The 19,046-nt window shown below is 49.1% G+C and overlaps 1 protein-coding gene across 1 annotated transcript in view; it reads left to right on the forward strand.

The window, feature by feature from the left end:
- The window catches only part of fez1 (fasciculation and elongation protein zeta 1 (zygin I)), a 77,896-nt gene that overhangs the window by 44,073 nt on the left and 14,777 nt on the right, over positions 1-19,046 (forward strand). Inside the window, exons 3-5 of the mRNA XM_085968099.1 lie at positions 4,702-4,803; positions 6,607-6,754; positions 8,809-9,080. Of these exons, the coding sequence (XP_085824225.1) occupies positions 4,702-4,803; positions 6,607-6,754; positions 8,809-9,080 (522 nt within the window). The remainder of the gene's footprint in view (positions 1-4,701; positions 4,804-6,606; positions 6,755-8,808; positions 9,081-19,046) is intronic.

Here is a 19,046-nt window from a genome sequence, read left to right on the forward strand (position 1 = left end):
GAAATTTAACAGCAAAGGACAATTAAAGGAGAGTGTCAGATTAGGAGTACAACAATTCTGAAAGTCTCACAAGACATCTCATCCCCTTAGCAGCCATTGCCAAGGCTGAAGCAGACAGAGACTAAGAAGTGACTACGGCAGAAAGAAACCCAAGATCCAGCCGTGACCTGGCAGCAAGTGACGGAGCAGTGAAGGACCTAACCTTCAGATGGCCACTAAAGAAGGTGGTGTTGCATGAGGCAGTTGCAAGGAGGGCAGTGTTATGGCCCCATCCCCACAGGCTAGCTTTGCTGGATACCAGCAAGAAGTTGCATCTGACCGTTGCAGTCACTGGCTGGACCAGCTCTATGATACAGGGTAGCTTCGGGCGTCCTTGCTGCAGATGGCACAGGTCTGTATCTGATAACAGCCCCCCACGGGCATTACCAGGTAGGTGTCGCAGGCTCTGCAGATATGGTTGGTAGCATCTTTGGTGGTTGCAGGCAATCAGGGTATGGCAGCTGTCGATTATCGGGGTATGGCGGCTGTCCATCATTGGGGTATGGTGGCTGTCCATCGGCGGGGTATGGCGGCTGTTGATTATCGTGGTATGGCGGCTGTCCATCGTCGGGGTATGGCGGCTGTCCATCGTCGGGGTATGGCGGCTGTCCATCATCGGGCTATGGCGGCTGTCAATTATTGGGGTATGGCGGCTGTCCATCATTGGGGTATGGCGGCTGTCGATTATCGGGGTATGGCGGCTGTCGATTATCGGGGTATGGCGGCTGTCGATTATCGGGGTATGGCGGCTGTCGATTATCGGGGTATGGCGGCTGTCGATTATCGGGGTATGGCGGCTGTCGATTATCGGGGTATGGCGGCTGTCGATTATCGGGGTATGGCGGCTGTCCATCATCGGGCTATGGCGGTTGTCCATCATAGGGGTATGGCGGCTGTCCATCATCGGGTTATGGTGGCTGTCCATCATCCTGACATGCCGCCTTTTATGTAGTGACACTGAAAGCAGGACATACTGCAGTCAGGGTCATTCCGATGAAGTTTCAAACATTACAGTTTGTTAGCACTCACATATCCAAGTGGTGCCATCAAGTCTGCTGTCCATGCTACCTTTGGGAAGAGGGGTCAAAGCAAGGTCTTGGCAATTCTGTGTGCAGATATGGTGTGAAAAGAAATAAAGCCTTTCACAACCCCAGGATGTCCCAAAGCGCTTTACAGCCAATGAAGTAATTTATGAAGGGTAATCACTGTTGTAATGTAGGAAACACGCCAGTAAATTTTGCGCACAAGGTCCCACAAACAACAATATGATAATCAGCAGATCATCTGTTTTAGTGATGTTGGTTGAGGGATAAATATTGGTTGAGGGATTATTGGCTGGGACACCAGGAGGAACTCTCCTGCTCTTCTTCAAAATAGTGTAATGGGATCTTTTACGTGAGAGGGTTTAACATCTCATCCAAAAGACGGCACCTCCAGCAATGCAGCACTCTCGCAGTACTGCACTGGATTGTCAGCCAAGATGTTATGCTCAAGCCTGTAGAGTAGGACTTTAACCCACAACCTTCTGACTCTGAGGCAAGGGTGCTACCACTGTATATCCCAGCGGGTGAGCGCAGAGCCCCGCTCAAGCATCCTGACCTTGCTGGCATGGCTCCATAAGTCCTCATAGTCTTCTCCCAAACTTATTGTTACAGCTGATCCCCAGAAACCACGGGCTAGATTTTCCGGGCGGCCAGTGGGCGCGATCGGTGGTGGGTTGGGTGGGAAAGTGTTTTTGTTCCCCAGCGGGTCGGGAGCCCGCTGAGAACCCGCCGCCACACACCTTTCCCCAATGTCTGGTCTGTCAGTGTTGAGCAGACCCGACACGCAGCAACGGGTTCACAGCGGGGGACCCAATTCAGGTAATTAGTGGCTTGTTTAGAGCCATTTAAGAATGAATTTGAGCTCACCTTCTGCATTTGACAGCTCGCCCACGGGGTCCACGCTGGTCGTGTACCATGTCTGTCAAGCTGAGCCGGGAGTTCAGTGGTCATTGAATCAGCTGTTGAGTTGACAGCTTCAAATGTACAGTAAAAGCTCCCACCTTACAGAGGTATCTTCCCTCAGCCACAAGCTCTTCCTCACTGCATTTCCACAACAGATTCACCATGCTGCAAGTCTTTACACAAGTCTCCATCCAGTCTGACCTGATTACCTCTCTCACCATTGACAGATCGCTTCTGTCCTCTCTACTTCACCTGCCATCTATTCCATCAGCATGGGTGCCTTTTATACTCTCTCACCTTGGTCCTCAGAATCCACCACGATCAGCCCCAATACCAGCAGCACCAACAACAACACCAACCTTCTCCACAATCACCTGATGCTGCACATGATACAGGGCATCAGCACCCGACCACATTGCTGCCCGGGAGGCCAGGGATGGACTCATCATAGCCAGATTTACTTCACTTGATGCTGTACACCCTGGCTGCCACATGATGAGCCAGGTTGGCACCACCCCACACCAACACCATGAAGCATCCCTACAATGCCCAAGCCATTCCTTCCACACTCATCACCATTGTAGAGGGTACCGTTATGTCTCACCGTTCACTGCAACTCAGTAAGCCACTTCCAAAGGTTCACATAAATCTGTCCAAGAACACAAAGGTAATTTGTTGTCAGTAAGGATGTGCAGGAGTAGGGTAGAGAAGGCAGAGTGATGGGGATGTGATGAGTGGCACAGCAGGATGAGGTTGAGTGTGGCTTTGTACTAACGTTTCGTGATCTACTGAGATCATTGAAAGGTTTGCACCACTGCACCTCCTCCTGACCACATCCCTGCTTGTGCCTCCTGTGCAATGTACAACCAGGCTGGGTTGGTCTCCTGGGGAGGTCTCATCCGCCCATGACTTAACAAGCCCCATCAAGGGAAATTCATTTCAAAAAGTGGGATGGAGCCAACAGCGGGGCCGGGACCCGCCAAGGTCAGAAGAATTGCGGCCAATGTTTACTAATGGCTGTCTTTTAGTTTGAATGTCCTCCATGTCCCAGAATTGGGAAATTGCATGCAGAATGCCCCTGTTCCATATGCATATGTTAATGAAGTGTTGCTGGTCATTCCCACCCTCCTGTCGTAAACTTTACAACAACAGCTTGCATTTATATAGCACCTTTATCATAGTAAACTGTACCAAGGTGCTTCACAGGAGCTTAATCAGTTAAAAGGAGATATTAGGAAGGGGTGACCATAGAAACATAGAACATAGAAAAATAGGAGCAGGAGTCGGCCATTCGGCCCTTCGAGCCTGCTCCGCCATTCAATATGATCATGGCTGATCCTCTATCTCAATACCATATTCCCGCATTCTCCCCATACCCCTTGATGCCTTTTGTGTCTAGAAATCTATCTATCTCCTTCTTAAATATATTCAGTGACTTGGCCTCCACAGCCTTCTGTGGTGGAGAATTCCACAGGTTCACCACCCTCTGAGTGAAGAAATTTCTCCTCATCTCAGTCCTAAATGTCCTACCCCGTATCCTGAGACTGTGACCCCTGGTTCTAGACCCCCCAGCCAGGGGAAACATCCTCCCTGCATCCAGTCTGTCTAGCCCTGTCAGAATTTTATACGTTTCAATGAGATCCCCTCTCATTCTTCTGGACCCTAGTGAAGCTTGATTAACGAGATAGGTTTTAAGGAGTGTTTTAAGAAGTTTTTTTTTGCCTTAAAATACTCCTGTGCAGCGCCTTGGGACATTTTGCTACGTTAAAGACGCTAGGTGTTGTTGTTGTCAAGAGGGAGAGGTGGAGGCAGAGAGGTTTAGGGAGGGAATTCCAGAGCTTAGGGCCTAGACGGCTGAAGGCAAGGCCGCCAATGATGGGGCGAAGGAAGTCGGGGATCCACAAGAGCAATGTGGGTAGGGTTCCTGTGAGAAAGGATGGTCAGCTACTGACCGATTGATTAATGCCATGACCACAGACAGCTAGTAGCGGAAAATCCAAGCTCATGTAGAAAAAAGCCCCGGTGACGGGCCAAATGACCTATTTCAATGCTGTGTCACACTTTAATTCTGCGATAGGGGGTGGGGGACAAAGCCATCACACAAGGCGGTACACACGCTCCCTTGTTTACATTACAGCGCCAGCTCCGAAGGCAGGACTATAATATCAATGGGCTCCTAGTTCAGAATCAGTGCAGGGCCGGGTAGAGAAACCATTGCTGGAAATGTTCTGGCTACAATTGGATAGGTAAGAGTGGATCCAAGTGAGGGCAGTCCCATTGAACTGAATGGAGAAGAGGCGTTGGAGGAGGATGGTGTGTGGTCAACCATATCAAAGGCTGTAGAGACGTCGAGGAGGGATAGTGCGCCACAGTGACAATCACAGGCGATGTCATTTGTGACTTTGATTAGGTTCCCCAGCTTGGATTTTCCACTACCAGCTGCCTGCAGTAGTGGCATTAATCGACTCACTAACAGCTGAAAATGGGCAAGAGTCCTGTCCCAGAGAGAAGCTCCACCCACTTAACATTGCAACACTTCATTAACGTACGGAAGGCAGTTGATCAAGGATATGGAGCTGCTGTTGCCTGGAAAGCCAAATACACTGGGAGAGGGACTAGATCAAAGAACTCGTGATTCATATAGTGAAGAAGATTTATGTTGAACGGCTGCGACTAAACGGCTCTATTTTTACCTCTTTTCCCATGTGTTGTTCAGGCCACTGACAGGGACAATATCACCGAGGATGGAGAGTTAATCGAGAAGTTGGACATCATCGTATCCTGCACGAGCGAGGAGCCTCTCTTCACAGCAGAGCAGGTGAATCTTCAAAGCCAACACCGAACACAAACACGCACACATCCGCAGAAGCAAAATGAAAAGCAACTGAAGTGAACCATTGTTGGCATCATCTTCAAGGGAGACCATCAGCCTGGCTGGAAGAGCAAGTCTAGCATTTCAATGCAGCCAGGCATCTGGGACAGAATGTGCTGAGTCATCTGCTGCCCATCAACTCCTATCACTCAGCACAGTCTGTCCCCAGGGCCAGGGACACTGAAAATGGAGCGAGTCACATTGAGGCCCAGCTGACAATGCCCCTGAGCTTCATTCTTCAAAGTATTGGCTGAAATGTTTGAGTTCAGCTCAAGGCTGGTGAACTATCACTTCCTGTAAAAGCTGGAAATGTGACCGAAGTATATTGGCTGGTTAGTCACCCACCACTACTCATGTCGATATTGTTCTGAGATGGCGGGTTAGGGGCTGCAGCAGTACTTGAAATCCCATCTACAGTCATTAGCTTTTTTTAAATTCGTTTATGGGATGTGGGCATTGCTGGCAAGGCCAGCATTTATTGCCCATTCCTAATTGCCCTTGAGAAGGTGGCGGTGAGCCGCTTTGTTGAACTGTGAGGTGAAGGTAATCCCACAGTGCAGTTAGGTAGGGAGTTCCAGGATTTTGACCCAGCGACGATGAAGGGAAAGGGACTGGATCAAAGAACTCATGATATATTTCCACGTCAGGATGGTGTGTGACTTGAAGGGGAACTTGGAGGTGGTGGTGTTCCCATGCGCCTGCTGCCCTTGTCCTTCTAGCTGGAAGAAATCGTGTGTTTGGGCGGTGCTGCCGAAGAAGCCTTGGCGAGTTGCTGCAGGGACCTGAGAAGAGGAAACCATTTTCAATGTCAGCTAGCCTGAGGGCCAGGAATGGAAGTTAGGTGGTTAGAAGTTTAGTGGGAATGGGGTTGAGAGAGCAGAAGGTGGGTCACATGGTCACAATGAGCCCAGAGTGGCTATGAGGGGAGATACAGAAGAAACTGGAGAAAGACATGGGTTCAGCTTGAGCAGCGGGGAGCCTGTTTGGGATTGGGGGGGGGGGAATGGTGGTAGGATGGCTTGGTGGGCAAGAGGAAGGGAGAGTAGCAATAGAGGCAGCTGAACAAATGGTATTCTCAGTGACCAAAGGAGTCCGTGAGTTCCTTGCACTTGTTGGAGGTGAGGGTGGAAAGGACAGCAGAGAGGGGTATCAGGAAATGGTTGGTAGTGGAGAAAAGAAGCCACAGGTTATCTTTGCTCTCCAGGATGATCCTGGAGTAGTATGAGGTTCTGGCAGAGGAGAGTGAAACTTGATAGAGCTTGATGTGGTGCTAGTCAGATCTGGTGAAGGATGGCTAAACCAGTTACACTCAAGTCTGTGTTTGAGCCATATCGGGGTTGGGGGTGGTGGGTGGGGTGGAAACACCTAGCATGGGGAAGAGTAACGTTTTTACTGGGGGCAACAGCATCAAAGGTGAAGGAGAAGGAGTGGTTGAGCAACTGTAGAACTCTGGGTGAATGGAGAGCCAAAGGTAAGGCAGTTGGCAGCTTGAAAGTTAAATTGTAAGTGACTTTTTTCCAATAGTAGCACACCTACTACCACCGCACTAACTCCACATAGGATGGTGACTGACGCTGAAATGTACATGGTCTCCATGGGTCAGTATCACACCAGGCAGTGCATCTACCCACTGACCAGTCAGGCAACTGCAAAATGTTAACAGAGCGCTTTGAGAAAAAGAATGACAGCTGACAAGGGTTGAAGTTAATGGAGTGTCTGGGATTTAAGCATCTGATAATCTACCTACAGGTCATTGAGGAGATTGAGGAGATGATGCAGAATTCCCCCGACCCTGACGTCGCGGAGACTCCATCACAGCCCGACCAGCTCTCTGTCCTCTCGCAGGAGGTACAGGTGTTGAAACCGTCCAGCAGCAACAACAACATCCCGACAGAAGGTGAGGTGTCAGTGATTTGATGTTCCGTGGACCCCTGTAGGAGGTGGGGTGGGGGCAGGGGAACGTTTACATCAGTGGTTTGGAGAAAATTGCCCTGACTGATCGGTTAAAAATAGATCAGCTCTTCACACCTCACTGTCCCAGGCTCCTTTTTTAAATTACAGTTGAAAGCAGATTTCCTGTGGTCATGTCCACAATGAGTTGGAGGATAGGAACGCGGGAACAGGAGGAGACCATTCAACCCCTCCAGCCTGTTCCGCATTCAGTTAGATCGTGGCTGATCTGCACCTCAACTTCACTTACCCGCCTTTACCCCATATCCCTTAATATCCTCAACTAACAAAAACACACTGGCCTCGATTTCCAGTGTGCCGTGGAGTTGGGATTGGAGGCGTGCGGGGGAGCTAAAATCCCGAATTCGGGGGTCCCGACACCATCCGCCCAAAACCCGCCTCCACGTGAGTTTCAAAGGAGGCGGGTACCTGCCCCGCACTGGGACCCGCCGACCTGAGGCGGGAAGGGATTAGTGCCAAATAACTGCCTGTTAACAGGTAGTTAACAGGCAGTTTTTAGCCTAATCCCTATTTTGAGGGGTGTCGTGTGGGATTCCCGACGGCTCCAAACCACGCCAGGTTAGAGCAGGCGGGCCGTCGGGTTGAAGGACTTGGGGGGGTCGAGATGTCAGTGTTCAGGTGAGTGATGGGTGCATGAGTGCAAAGGTAAGTGTGTTTGGTGTGTCTAAAGTGTGTAAAGAAGTTTAAATTACCTGTACTTACCTTTACAGCCTTCCTTCCTCTAGGCTTCGGGAGTCCATCATTCAGCCGGCACAGAAAGCAGAATGGCTGCGAGCTGTCAAAAGTGACAGCCTTCAGCTTTCATTGCCGGTGTGAGTTCTAACTGAGTCTGTGTAGAAGGACTCAGGTTAGAAGTCAGACTGTCAGTGTTTGACAGCTTCAAACAGCTGTGAAACACTGATATTTCATCTGTCAAGACATCTTGACAGATGAAATTTCAGTCTGTGACGTCACCTGTTGCCGGGTGGCCCTTAATTGGCCTGCTGAGCCCGCTGGGTGGGCTCAACAAGGTCAATCAAGGGAAAATCGCGTGGATTGGCCGGATATCGATGTAGGCGGGACTAAAACCCAAAAGTTGTAGTCCCACCTCCTTCCCGACTGCTGAATGAAAATCCAGCCCACTGTGTTATGATGGCTGGAGCACTATCTCAATCCTCTAGCCAATTTTAGGCCACTTTTCCCACATCTGTGTGCATGAACTGCATAACCCAGAATGTATTATTCTGTTACTAAGGCAACCCTGTGTCCCTGTAAAGACCACAACATTTAATTATTTTTCAAGTAACAACATTTTCAGGCCTATCAGAGTTTAATTGTTGTTTCATGAGGGATCTGTGTAGATTGAAAAATGCTCGAGAGTTTCAGGCTCCAGATCAGAGGCATATCAATAAATATGGGCAGATAGATAGTGACACAAGTGTTACTGTGAAATTCAAATCAATCAGTGTGCTTTGCACGGCTGATGTGCATCAGGTGGAAAACTTTTAACACAGACTAAAATCTAATCAAGGGGTTTGTATGGTTTATATAGAGAATAATAGATACCTGGGTATGAGTTACAGGCAGGAGTCCAACTGAGGGAGTCCATTGATTTATAACAACACCCTGCTGAGCCAAAGAAAGAGATAATAATAGGGTGTTGCTCAAAGGGACCGGTTTAAAGGACAGTTTTAAAAGAGTAGAGAAGGGGTTTAGAGAAGGAATTGCAAATCGTGGGGCCTAGACAACTGATGGCACGGCCACCAATGGTGGAGCGATGGGAATGGGGGATGCACACGAGACCAGAGTCGGAGGAACAGGGAGTTCTGGGGAGGTTGATTCAACCACAGTAGGAATAAGAAGGAGGAATGGTCTCAGAGATGTTAGAATGAGGGAGAGGGGTACACACAAAGACAGCTAGACTGAAGAACCAGATAGGGAGGAATTAGGTAGATTCCGATTGAAAGGTTTAAAACACGCTCGTGTGTTTTGGTCGTGCAGACGTGAAACAGATGACCGAGGCTGAAGTGGGTGAGCTGTTGGTGCAGATTGAATTGGCCATTAAAGATTACTCGGAGGAGCTGATACAGCAGCTGGCGCTGCGTGACGAGCTGGAGTTTGAGAAGGAGGTGAAGAACAGCTTCATCTCCATACTCATCGAGGTGCAGAATAAACAGAAGGAGCACCGGGAAACAATGAAGAAGAAAAAGAAGGAGAAAGGCGGGATTCCGCCGAGCATCCGGCAGGAGAGGGGGAGCCACATGCCTGTGAAGGTGAGACCCTGGTCATTGTGCGGTGAAAGCAGCAGCGATGTTCTTCTTTACCGGCCGAGCGTTGGTGAACGGGATAGAGTCCTTGCGTGTTTTACTGATGAATGATCTGGTGGGAGGAGAGGGCAAGGCTGCCATTTTCCGAACCCTGCTGGATATTTCTCCTCCGGGGAAGGTAAGAAGTGAAGGGCTTAACTGCCCCCCACCACCCCTACATTGGGAGAGAAAGTGGTGGGTGACTTGCCCCTTTCTGTTTTCACATGTTCCATACAGCTCAGCTTAAGGGAGGAGTGGAAAGGAACTGAAATATACAGCGCTATATCATATCTTACAGAAACATCCCAAAGCTCTTCTCATGCAATGAATGACTTTGACATGTTAGAACTGTTCTCTACGTGTACACACCGGCCATTTTGAGCACAGCAAGACCTTGCCAACAACAATGAGATGAATTACCAATAATCTGCTTTTTGTTGGTATCGATTGGGGAATGTCGGCTAGGACATCAGGCTCTTCTTTGAATAATGTCATGAGATCTTTGCCATCCACCAGAACAGTCAGACGGGTCCTCGGTTTAACGTCTCATCTGAAACACGGGCACCTCTGACAGCGCAGCGCTCCCTCAGTACTGCACTGATAAGTGTCAGCCTGGATCGTGCGCTCAAGTCCCAGAGTGGGGATTGAACCCATGACCGCATAACTCAATCTGCGGAACATTGACACCCATTGTCACCCTCTTGGCTCAAGGCGGTGTGCAACTCATTGGTGGTGGGGAGGGGGGGCGCCTGAAGAGTTGGCAGAAATAAACTGGGCAAGACGAGGGCCAGGTTCCGCAATCCCAGAAAATTAATTGGCCTCTGTTCAACTTTCATTATCAGCCCTCCATCACTGGAAGTTATGTCTTAGGAAACTGTTAAAAGTATGAAGAAGAAAGCACAGATTATATAATTAAATCATTTTATTGATGAAATAAGCCATGTTCGCCCATAGACTTTGCTGACAATTTGTAACAATATTATAACAGTCTGTGGAGCACAGTCACTGCAGATGAACACAAACCTGATGTAAGCATAGTGTCTCTCGTAGCAGACTCTATCCCATTCACTCCCATTGTACAGAAACCTAATGATCAAATCTTCCCATTGACTGCTATCAGTATATCGACTCCTATCAATATATCACTCTATTGACCCCAATAAGACCAACCCTTCAGTCACTCTCATTTACAGGACTTCGATAGACTAAAGTTTCCATTCACTGCCAAAACCCTTCAAACATCATAGCTACAGACAACTTCCTGATCCAGGCATAAAGCCATTGATTACCCAACTGTGGGGAGTAACGAGGTAACTATCACCTAGAAGAAGCCTGTAAACATTGCTGATCACATCAATAATTTTAAGAGTTGGATGGAGTATTCTGTTTTTAAGCTCTGAGGCCAACACACTTTTTTTCTGTTCCTATATGTTCCTGTGTTCCTAAAGTAGACTGAGTGCTGCCCTGTAAATTTTGCTGAATTTACTGCATCTTCTGGTAGTGCCCCCATCAGACACTGGGAATGGGCATTCAGTTACATTCAACCTCCCTTCCCCTAATTTCAGCGCTTACGACCCTTGGATAAGGACCTCCACGTATTCAACTAATAACATCAGGTTGTCAGCAGTCCACGAGGGAACTGTTGGCTCCTGCACTTATTAAGGACACGGGCTGTGAGGCGAAAACTTTCACTTCAAGTGTAGGGGCTTGACAAAGGGACAGTATCAATTTAAATTATAGGGTGAGTCATTGTTTATTTGAACAACTCGGGGAATCTCCCCATGCAGAGCCATTCAGATTCCTGATCACATATTAACCTGAGTGTTGTACTGTGTTGAGTAATATTGACTCAATATTGTTGGGGTTTTTGGTTTGGGGTTTGTGTCTGGCCAGTCAGTCGTGTCTGAGCTGCTCCAGCCCCGTGCGGTTCGAATCGCTTCCCCTTTGGTTCTGACCACCGGACTTATTTACAAGTAGCGATATAGACAAACGAGACCAGTGGTTCGGTGCAAAGAAAACCAATGTTTATTAAAATAGAGAAACAATTACTATACAGAGAAAATCACTGGATGCAACACAATTACACTTAACGGGGGAGGAGAAACGGACACATCGAGGGAAAATGACTAAAATGACACTTTAGCAATTCCCCTTAACTCCCACCCTTTTACACCTATCTAGATTGTCTTGTAATGGGCCAGAAAGTTGATGCTCACCAGTCTAGGATGTTGAAACGCCTGTTCCGTGCCCTGTTGCTTGTCGATGTTTTTAGGTTTTCACCGGCCCAGAGCAGAGATACCCCAGTAATTCAAACGTAACTGTGGTGTCCTACTTCCCTGGACGGGCTCTTCGTCGACGATCCTCTCGCTGGGTTGATGATACGGCAGGGCACTGGAGGCGAGGCAAGAGAGAGAGAGAAAGAGAGAGATGGCCTCCCGAGGGACTAGTTATACCCCTCCCAGTAGCCCTTATCTCCCGCCAGATCAGCTCATTTCTTTTGTCTGACCTGGACGTGTTGAAGCTCATACAAAGGGTACCGATCTGGGCCCATCAACCTGAATGGCCGGTTAATCGGTTTTAAACGTCTCATCAGTGTTCCCCTTTGTCCAACTGGTTTCATGATGGGGCCATTCCAGTTTGAATGCCCCGTTGATCGTTTGCAAACAGTGTTGATGTTCTCTAACGAAGGTCTGAATGCAGCTATTACATATTGAATAGGCCTTGCCTGCTCTTGATTGTCTGTGCAAACAACCTGATATGCCTATCAATTAGTCCAATAAAAGGCGACGAGTTAAGAACGTAACTGAAGGTTTTTATTGGCTAAATAACAGAGCCCACCCTCGTGGGTGATCCGATCCAACAGGGAGGAATACTAGCCAGTCAGCTACCTTTTTATACCTGGGCAGGTAATGGGCGGAGTCGGAGGTGGTCAGCCCAGGTATAACAGTGCGACAAGAGGCGACCTCGTGTAGTGATGTGACAGTGAGAACAGTGAGAACAATATACAGTGATAACTATAACAGTGGTTTACCACATTCACCCCTTGTTTAGATTAGAGTCCGGCGGGGTGAAGTGTATTACCAGCTCTGGTATGTCAGTCTGTCCGGAGGCTTCGTTAGCCTCTCCGATCGTCGCAGCGGCGGTGTTACATTATCCGGTGTTAAAGCTGGTGTCTGCGTAGTCGGCAAAGGCTCGTGGGGTTCCGGCATGCCGTCTACCTCGGCTGGACTCGGGGGGTTGGGAGGGGGGGGTGAGGGTGCGAGGTCTCGTAAGGAGACAGTGTCCTCCCGTCCGTCTGGGTAAGCCACATAGGCGTACTGGGGGTTGGCGTGCAGGAGGTTCACCTTCTCGACCAGGGGGTCCGTTTTATGGGCCCTCACGTGCTTTCGCAGCAAGACGGGTCCCGGAGAGGTCAGCCAGGTTGGTAGGGTGGTTCCCGTAGTCGACTTCCTGGGGAAGTTGGATCCTGTTGGATCGGATCACCCACGAGGGTGGGCTCTGTTATTTAGCCAATAAAATTGATATGCCTATCAATTAGTCCAATAAAAGGCGACGAGTTAAGAACGTAACTGAAGGTTTTTATTGGCTAAATAACAGAGCCCACCCTCGTGGGTGATCCGATCCAACAGGGAGGAATACTAGCCAGTCAGCTACCTTTATACCTGGGCAGGTAATGGGCGGAGTCGGAGGTGGTCAGCCCAGGTATAACAGTGCGACAAGAGGCGACCTCGTGTAGTGATGTGACAGTGAGAACAGTGAGAACAATATACAGTGATAACTATAACAGTGGTTTACCACACAACCTTGATGGGTTTTAATCAGAGGCCCGAATGCCACTGGGTTTGCTTCTCATGCATAAATGCAGAAGGTCTGTCTGCATTCTAAATTCTGGAAAGTTCCTTCCCACAGTCATCGGAATACAAGTTTGTCAGTCCAAACTGAAACTTACAGGCCTTGGCCATGAGGCTGACCGCAGCCATCTTGTTGAGCCCTGGATTCCAAACTCAGTCCAACCAGGGTTTCTGTGCTAAACCAAAAGTAAACCTTCGGGGGAGACATGAAATTTGCGAATCCTTTCAGTATACAAGCTGAATCCAGTCTGATTAAATAATTATGTACACAGGGCATGCTCGGAACTCCAGCCCCTTTAGTCAACCAGCCAGTTTGGATTTGATATTCAGACAAGTGGCATTCTGCAGTGTTTGGGGATTAAACTTCCATCCTCTCTAAAGATTGAGGGGGAGAAATTCAATATCGCCCCATTTGGGGCGCAATTATCAGCCAGGCACAAAGATTAGCGCCTGGAGCTAATTATCGCCTCCAACTGTAAACTTGGCTTTTATTGCCCCTGAAGGTGATTGGAGTGCTAAATCAGGCGCTTCACACCTGTCTTAAGGCGCAAAGGCCGAGGAGCGAGGCGCTACCTCAGAGCGCTGGCGAAGCTCATGTGATGTCAGTCAGCAATGGAACACAGACACACTGGCGCCGGCCAGTTCTTAAAGGGGAGGGCCGATCTTGCTCTCCATCCACACCCTGCTCATTGCAGCCTTGAATCTCGGCCTGGAGAGACCTGTACATCAAATCTGCTGGAAAGAACAATGGAGAGAACCAGGGAAAGAGCTCAGAGTGCAGCCCCCACAGTCTCTTCTAAATCGATACAAGGAAGGGCAAATAAAAATGAACCTGCAAAGTGCTGCTCAGTACCCAAAACTCCTTCACACAGCGTTGAATCTCTCCAGAAGTCTCTCTCTCTCTCCGAATGCGTGGTGCAAAAATGTCACCAACAAAAAAAAGGCAGGAAGCGGTTGCCTTTAAATAGCGCTCCCCCAGTCCCTTCCTGACTGCAAAATGCTCCCCTCAACCTATCGTCGCTAGCGGCAGGCGGTAAGGCAGGGGGCGCCACTCAATATTCGGTCCGGGGCGTTGCACACTCGACTGACGTCACGATCTGTCGGTGCAGGAGATCGTGGCGGTAGTGTTTAGTGCCGCCACAAAATGTCTAGTTAATTTCGTGAGCGGCGCAAACATCACCGCGCCCGTGCGCTAGTTGCTTTGCGCTCCATTAGCGCCCTCTTAAGGCGCTAACGGGAGGCGCAAACCAACTGAATTTTCCCCCTGAGTATCTGTAAAACGGAAGACTATCTTTTTCTTCCTCCCCTCCCATCCTCTTCTGAAGACATTAACTTCCTCAATAGGTAAAAGGTGTCAGCGGTGGCTCAGTGGGTAGCGCTCTTGCCTTTATGTCAGAAGGTTGTGGGTTCAAGTCCCACTCCAGAGACTTGAGCACAAAATCTAGGTTGACACTCCAGTGCAGTACTGAGGGAGTGCAGCACTGTCAGTAGGTGCTGTCTTTCGGATGAGATGGTAAACCAAGACCCTGTCTGCCCTCTCAGGAGGACATAAAAGATCCCATGGCACTATTTGAAGAGTTGTCCTGGTGTCCTGCCCAATGTTTATCACTCAACCAAAATCACTAAAGCAGATTATCTGGTCATTATCACATTGCTGTTTGTGGGAGCTTGCTGTGTGCAAATTGGCTGCTGCGTTTCCTGCATTACTACACTTCAAAAGTTCTTGGTTGGCTGTAAGGCACTTTGGGATGTCCTGAGGTTGTGAAAGGCGATATATAAATGCAAGCTCTTTCTTTATGGGCTATGGTCTTGACCAAGTGCCCATTTTTCACGTCAGCTTTGGTAGCTAATGGCAGCAGATTATTTGACTATGGTGGGCAATAGTGGAGTCCAACCCTGTCCTCACTCTGATGTCAGCACACCCACACTTCTAGTAAGTGGTCGCTCTGTAGTGATCAGGAGCAGGAACCTCGGCTGATTTTCCTTTCTCTTACTCAGGGACATTCAATCCAATTTTTACATCCCTACTACTATTATGGCTGAGGTCAGATAACTCGGCAACAAACCCGTGATGTCTGGTCTGTATGGCTCAGAGACAGAAAACCTTTACCTTTGAGCCATTAGCACAGAATGTTGTCGGTAGATTATAATGATGTTCAAATGAAAGACATTTTCCGCGATTTCCCACTCAGTAAGTTCCTGCCCTCAGTCAGGCTGCCTGGAAAAGGTGGTGCGTGAGGTAAGGATCAAGCCCACAGGGAAAGATGCAACATCAGGAAATATGAGGCAATCCATGCTGCTCTCTTGTGCCTCCTAATGGCTAGCTTAAGAACAGCGCAGGCCCGAGGCCTGGGAAACAATTGAACCTCCACTCCGTCAGCTGGGGAATATTATGGGCTGAGATTTTCTGGGGTGTCAGCGGACAGGTTCGGTGGCGGGTCGGGTCGGGTGGGAAAATGTTTTATTTTGACAGCGGGTCAGGAACCCTCAGTCAACCCACCGCAATGCGCCTTTCCCAATGCCGGGTCTGTCAGCACTGAGCAGACCCGACAGGCAGCAGCAGGCGACCCAATTAAACTCATTAGCATCTAGTTGACAGATGGTTAACAGGATTTTTTAACTTACCTTTTGACTTAAACGTCATGGCCACGGGAACCACGCTGTTCGGGGACCACGGCTATCAACCTGAGGCAGGAGCTCAGTGGCCATTGCTCCAGCTGATTCCTTGACAGCTTCAAATGTACAGTAAAAGCTCCCACCTGTCAGATCATCACTTTCCTCAGGCAGAAGCTGTTTCTCAGTCCATTTCCAGCTCAGATTCTGCAGGTTTTGCACTTTCCACTCTCCATCCACTCTCACCTCATTGGAAGAACTCTCTCACCATTGACAGAATGCTTCTGTCATCCCTACTTCACCTGCCATCTATTCCATCAACATGGGTGCCCTTTATACTGTCTCACCTTGGTCCTCAGAACCCAATCACGATCAACCCCAACACCAGCAGCACCAGGCACACCAGCAGCAACAACAATAACACCAACTTTCTCCGCAATCACCTGATGCTGCACAGGACAGAGGGCATCAGCACCCGACCACATTGCTGCCCAGGAGGCCAGGGATGGCCTCACCATGGCCAGATTTACTTCACTTGATGCTGTACACCGTGGCTGCCACATGCTGTACACCGTGGCTGCCACATGATGCACCAGGTTGGCACCACCCCACACCAGCACCATAAAGCATCGCTGCAACATCGAAGCCATTCCTTTCACACTCATCACCATTGCAGGGGGTACAGTTATGTCTCACCATTCATGGGAACTCACTAAGCCACCTCCAAAGGTGCACACAAATCTGTCCCAAGAACACAAAAGTGTTGAAAATAAAGGTTTCAATGTTTGACAGCACATTAACAGAAACTTTACATGAACATTGGATAAAACACTCAACTGGCTACAGTTGTGTGTTGTTAATTGGTATGATTGCACTAGGATGAGGGTGAATGTGAGGGGTGGCTAGTGAAATGGGGATGTGATAATGTAGATAGAGAGAGAGGGATGGGTGGAGGTGCAAGGTAAGTTGGTGTAATTAAGGATGTGCAGGAGTAGGGTAGGGAAGGCAGAGTGATGGGGATGTGATGAGAGGCACAGCAGGATGAGGTTGAGTATGGCTTTGTACTAACATTTCGTAATCTAATGAGGTTATTGAAATGTTTGCGGCACTGCACCCAGGTCCTCCTGACCACATCCCTGCTTGTGCCCTCCTCTGCAATGTGCAACCAGTCTGTGTTGGTCTCCTGGGGAGGTCTCTTCTGCCCATCGGCAGGGAAGCGGACCTCCCTGCGTGCAGTGACTCCCTCCATAATGGAGGGAGTCATTGGAGAACCTGGGTGCAGCCCTGCACCTCCGTGCAGTGACTGTCAGTATTTGCAGCACCTCAATGCTGTAGAACACTGACAGCAGAAATGTCAAAAGAAAGTTGGCCATGGTCCCATGAATGACGTCACCAGACCCGCTTCCTCTAATTGGCCCGGGAATCGCGCTGGGCGGGCTTAACAAGCCCTGTCAACGGTAACTCATTTTCCACAGCGGGATGGAGCCAACAGCAGGGCTGCAACCCGCCACCGACCCCGGCCGCACCGGACCTGACGAGATAAGGAAAATCTCGGCCTTGGTGTTTGAGGTGAGGGTAGAAAATAACCTTAAATAAAGAAAGACTTGCATTTATATAGCACCTTTCACAATCTCAGGACGTCCCAAAGTGCTTTACAGCCAATTAAGTATTTTTGAAGCGTAGTCACTCTTTGTAACATTGGAAACGTGGCATCCAATATGTGCACAGCAAGCTCCCACAAACAGCAATGAACTAAATGACCACGTCATCTGTTTCTTAGGTGTTGGTTGAGGGATAAATATTGGTCAAGACTCTGGGAAAATTCCCCTGCTCCTCTTCTTTTCAGAAGGCATTCGATAAGATGCCACACAAGAGGTTGTTGAACAAAATTAGGGCTCATGGGATTGGGGGTAATATACTAGCATGGATTGAGAATTGGTTGACAGACAGAAAAACGAGAGTGGGAATAAGCGGGTCATTTTCGGGTTGGCAGGCTGTAACTAGTGGGGTACCGCAAGGATCAGTGCTTGGGCCTCAGCTATTCACAATCTACATCAATGATTTGGATGAGGGGACCACATGTAATATATTCAAGTTTGCTGACGATACAAAGCTGGGTGGGAATGTAAGTTGTGAGGAGAATGCAAGGAGGCTTCAAGGGGATATAGACAGGCTAAGTGAGTGGGCAAGAACATGGCAAATGGAATATAATGTAGATCAATGAGAAGTTATCCACTTTGGTAGGAAAAATAAAAAAGCAGAGTATTTTTTAAATGGTGAGAGATTGGGAAATGTTGGTGTTCAGAGGGACCTGGGTGTCCTTGTACACGAATCACTGAAAGTTAACATGCAGGTACAGCAAGCAATTAGGAAAGCAAATGGTATGTTGGCCTTTATTACAAGAGGATTTGAGTATAAGAGTAAAGACGTCTTACTGCAATTATATAGGGCCCTGGTGAGACCACACCTGGAGTATTGTGTACAGTTTTGGTCTCCTTACCTAAGGAAGGATATACTTGCCATAGAGGGAGTGCAACGAAGGTTCACCAGACTGGTTCCTGGGATGGGGGGATTGTCCTATGAGGAGAGATTGAGTAGACTAGGCCTATATTCTCTAGAGTTTAGAAGAATGAGAGGTGATCTCATTGGAACATACAAAATTCTGACGGGGCTTGACAGGGTAGATGCAGGGAGGATGTTTCCCCTAGCTGGGGAGTCTAGAACCAGGGGTCACAGTCTCAGAATAAGGGGTCGGCCATTTAGGACTGAGATGAGGAGAAATTTCTTCACTCAAGGTGGTGAATCTTTGGAATTCTCTACCCCAGAGGGCTGTGGAGGCTCAGTCATTGAGTATACTCAAGACAGAGATCGATAGATATTTGAATATTAAGGGAATCAAGGGATATGGGGCTAGTGCAGGAAAATGGAGATGAGGTAGAAGATCAGCCATGATTTTATTGAATGGCGGAGCAGGCTCTAGGGGGCCAAATCTCCTACTCCGGGGTGAGTTCCAAACTCGGGTGGGGAGTCCGATCCTCGAGGAGGGGGGAGGGGGACCCGACCCCCGACCCTGGGGTGAGTTCCGATCTTGGGTGGGGAGTCCGATCCCCGACCCCGGGGTGAGTTCCGATCTCGGGTGGGGAGTTCGATCCCCGACCCCGGGGTTAATTCGATCCCCGGGGGGGTCACATCCTAGGAGGGTTTGATCCCAGACCCCGGGGTGGTGTTTGTATGGTGGGTGAGTTTGGGGGGGGCCTGGAGGAAGCACTCCTGCTCCTCCTGGCCCACATGGATTGCTCCCCAAGGCTGAGCTCGCCTCGCTGCAGCTATCGGGAATCCTGAGGCCCGGGATCCCCGGCCAGCTACAGTAAAACCTGCACAACAGGTTAAAGCAGAGGCTTCAGGCCTCGTTAGCACATTTAAAATGCCAGCCCGCCTCCTGGCAGCGGATTAGCTGCTCGCTTCTTGT

The sequence above is a fragment of the Somniosus microcephalus genome, chromosome 26 (genome assembly GCF_052327205.1).
Source record: "Somniosus microcephalus isolate GS21.2 chromosome 26, FLI_Smic_1.0, whole genome shotgun sequence".
NCBI lineage: Eukaryota > Metazoa > Chordata > Chondrichthyes > Squaliformes > Somniosidae > Somniosus > Somniosus microcephalus.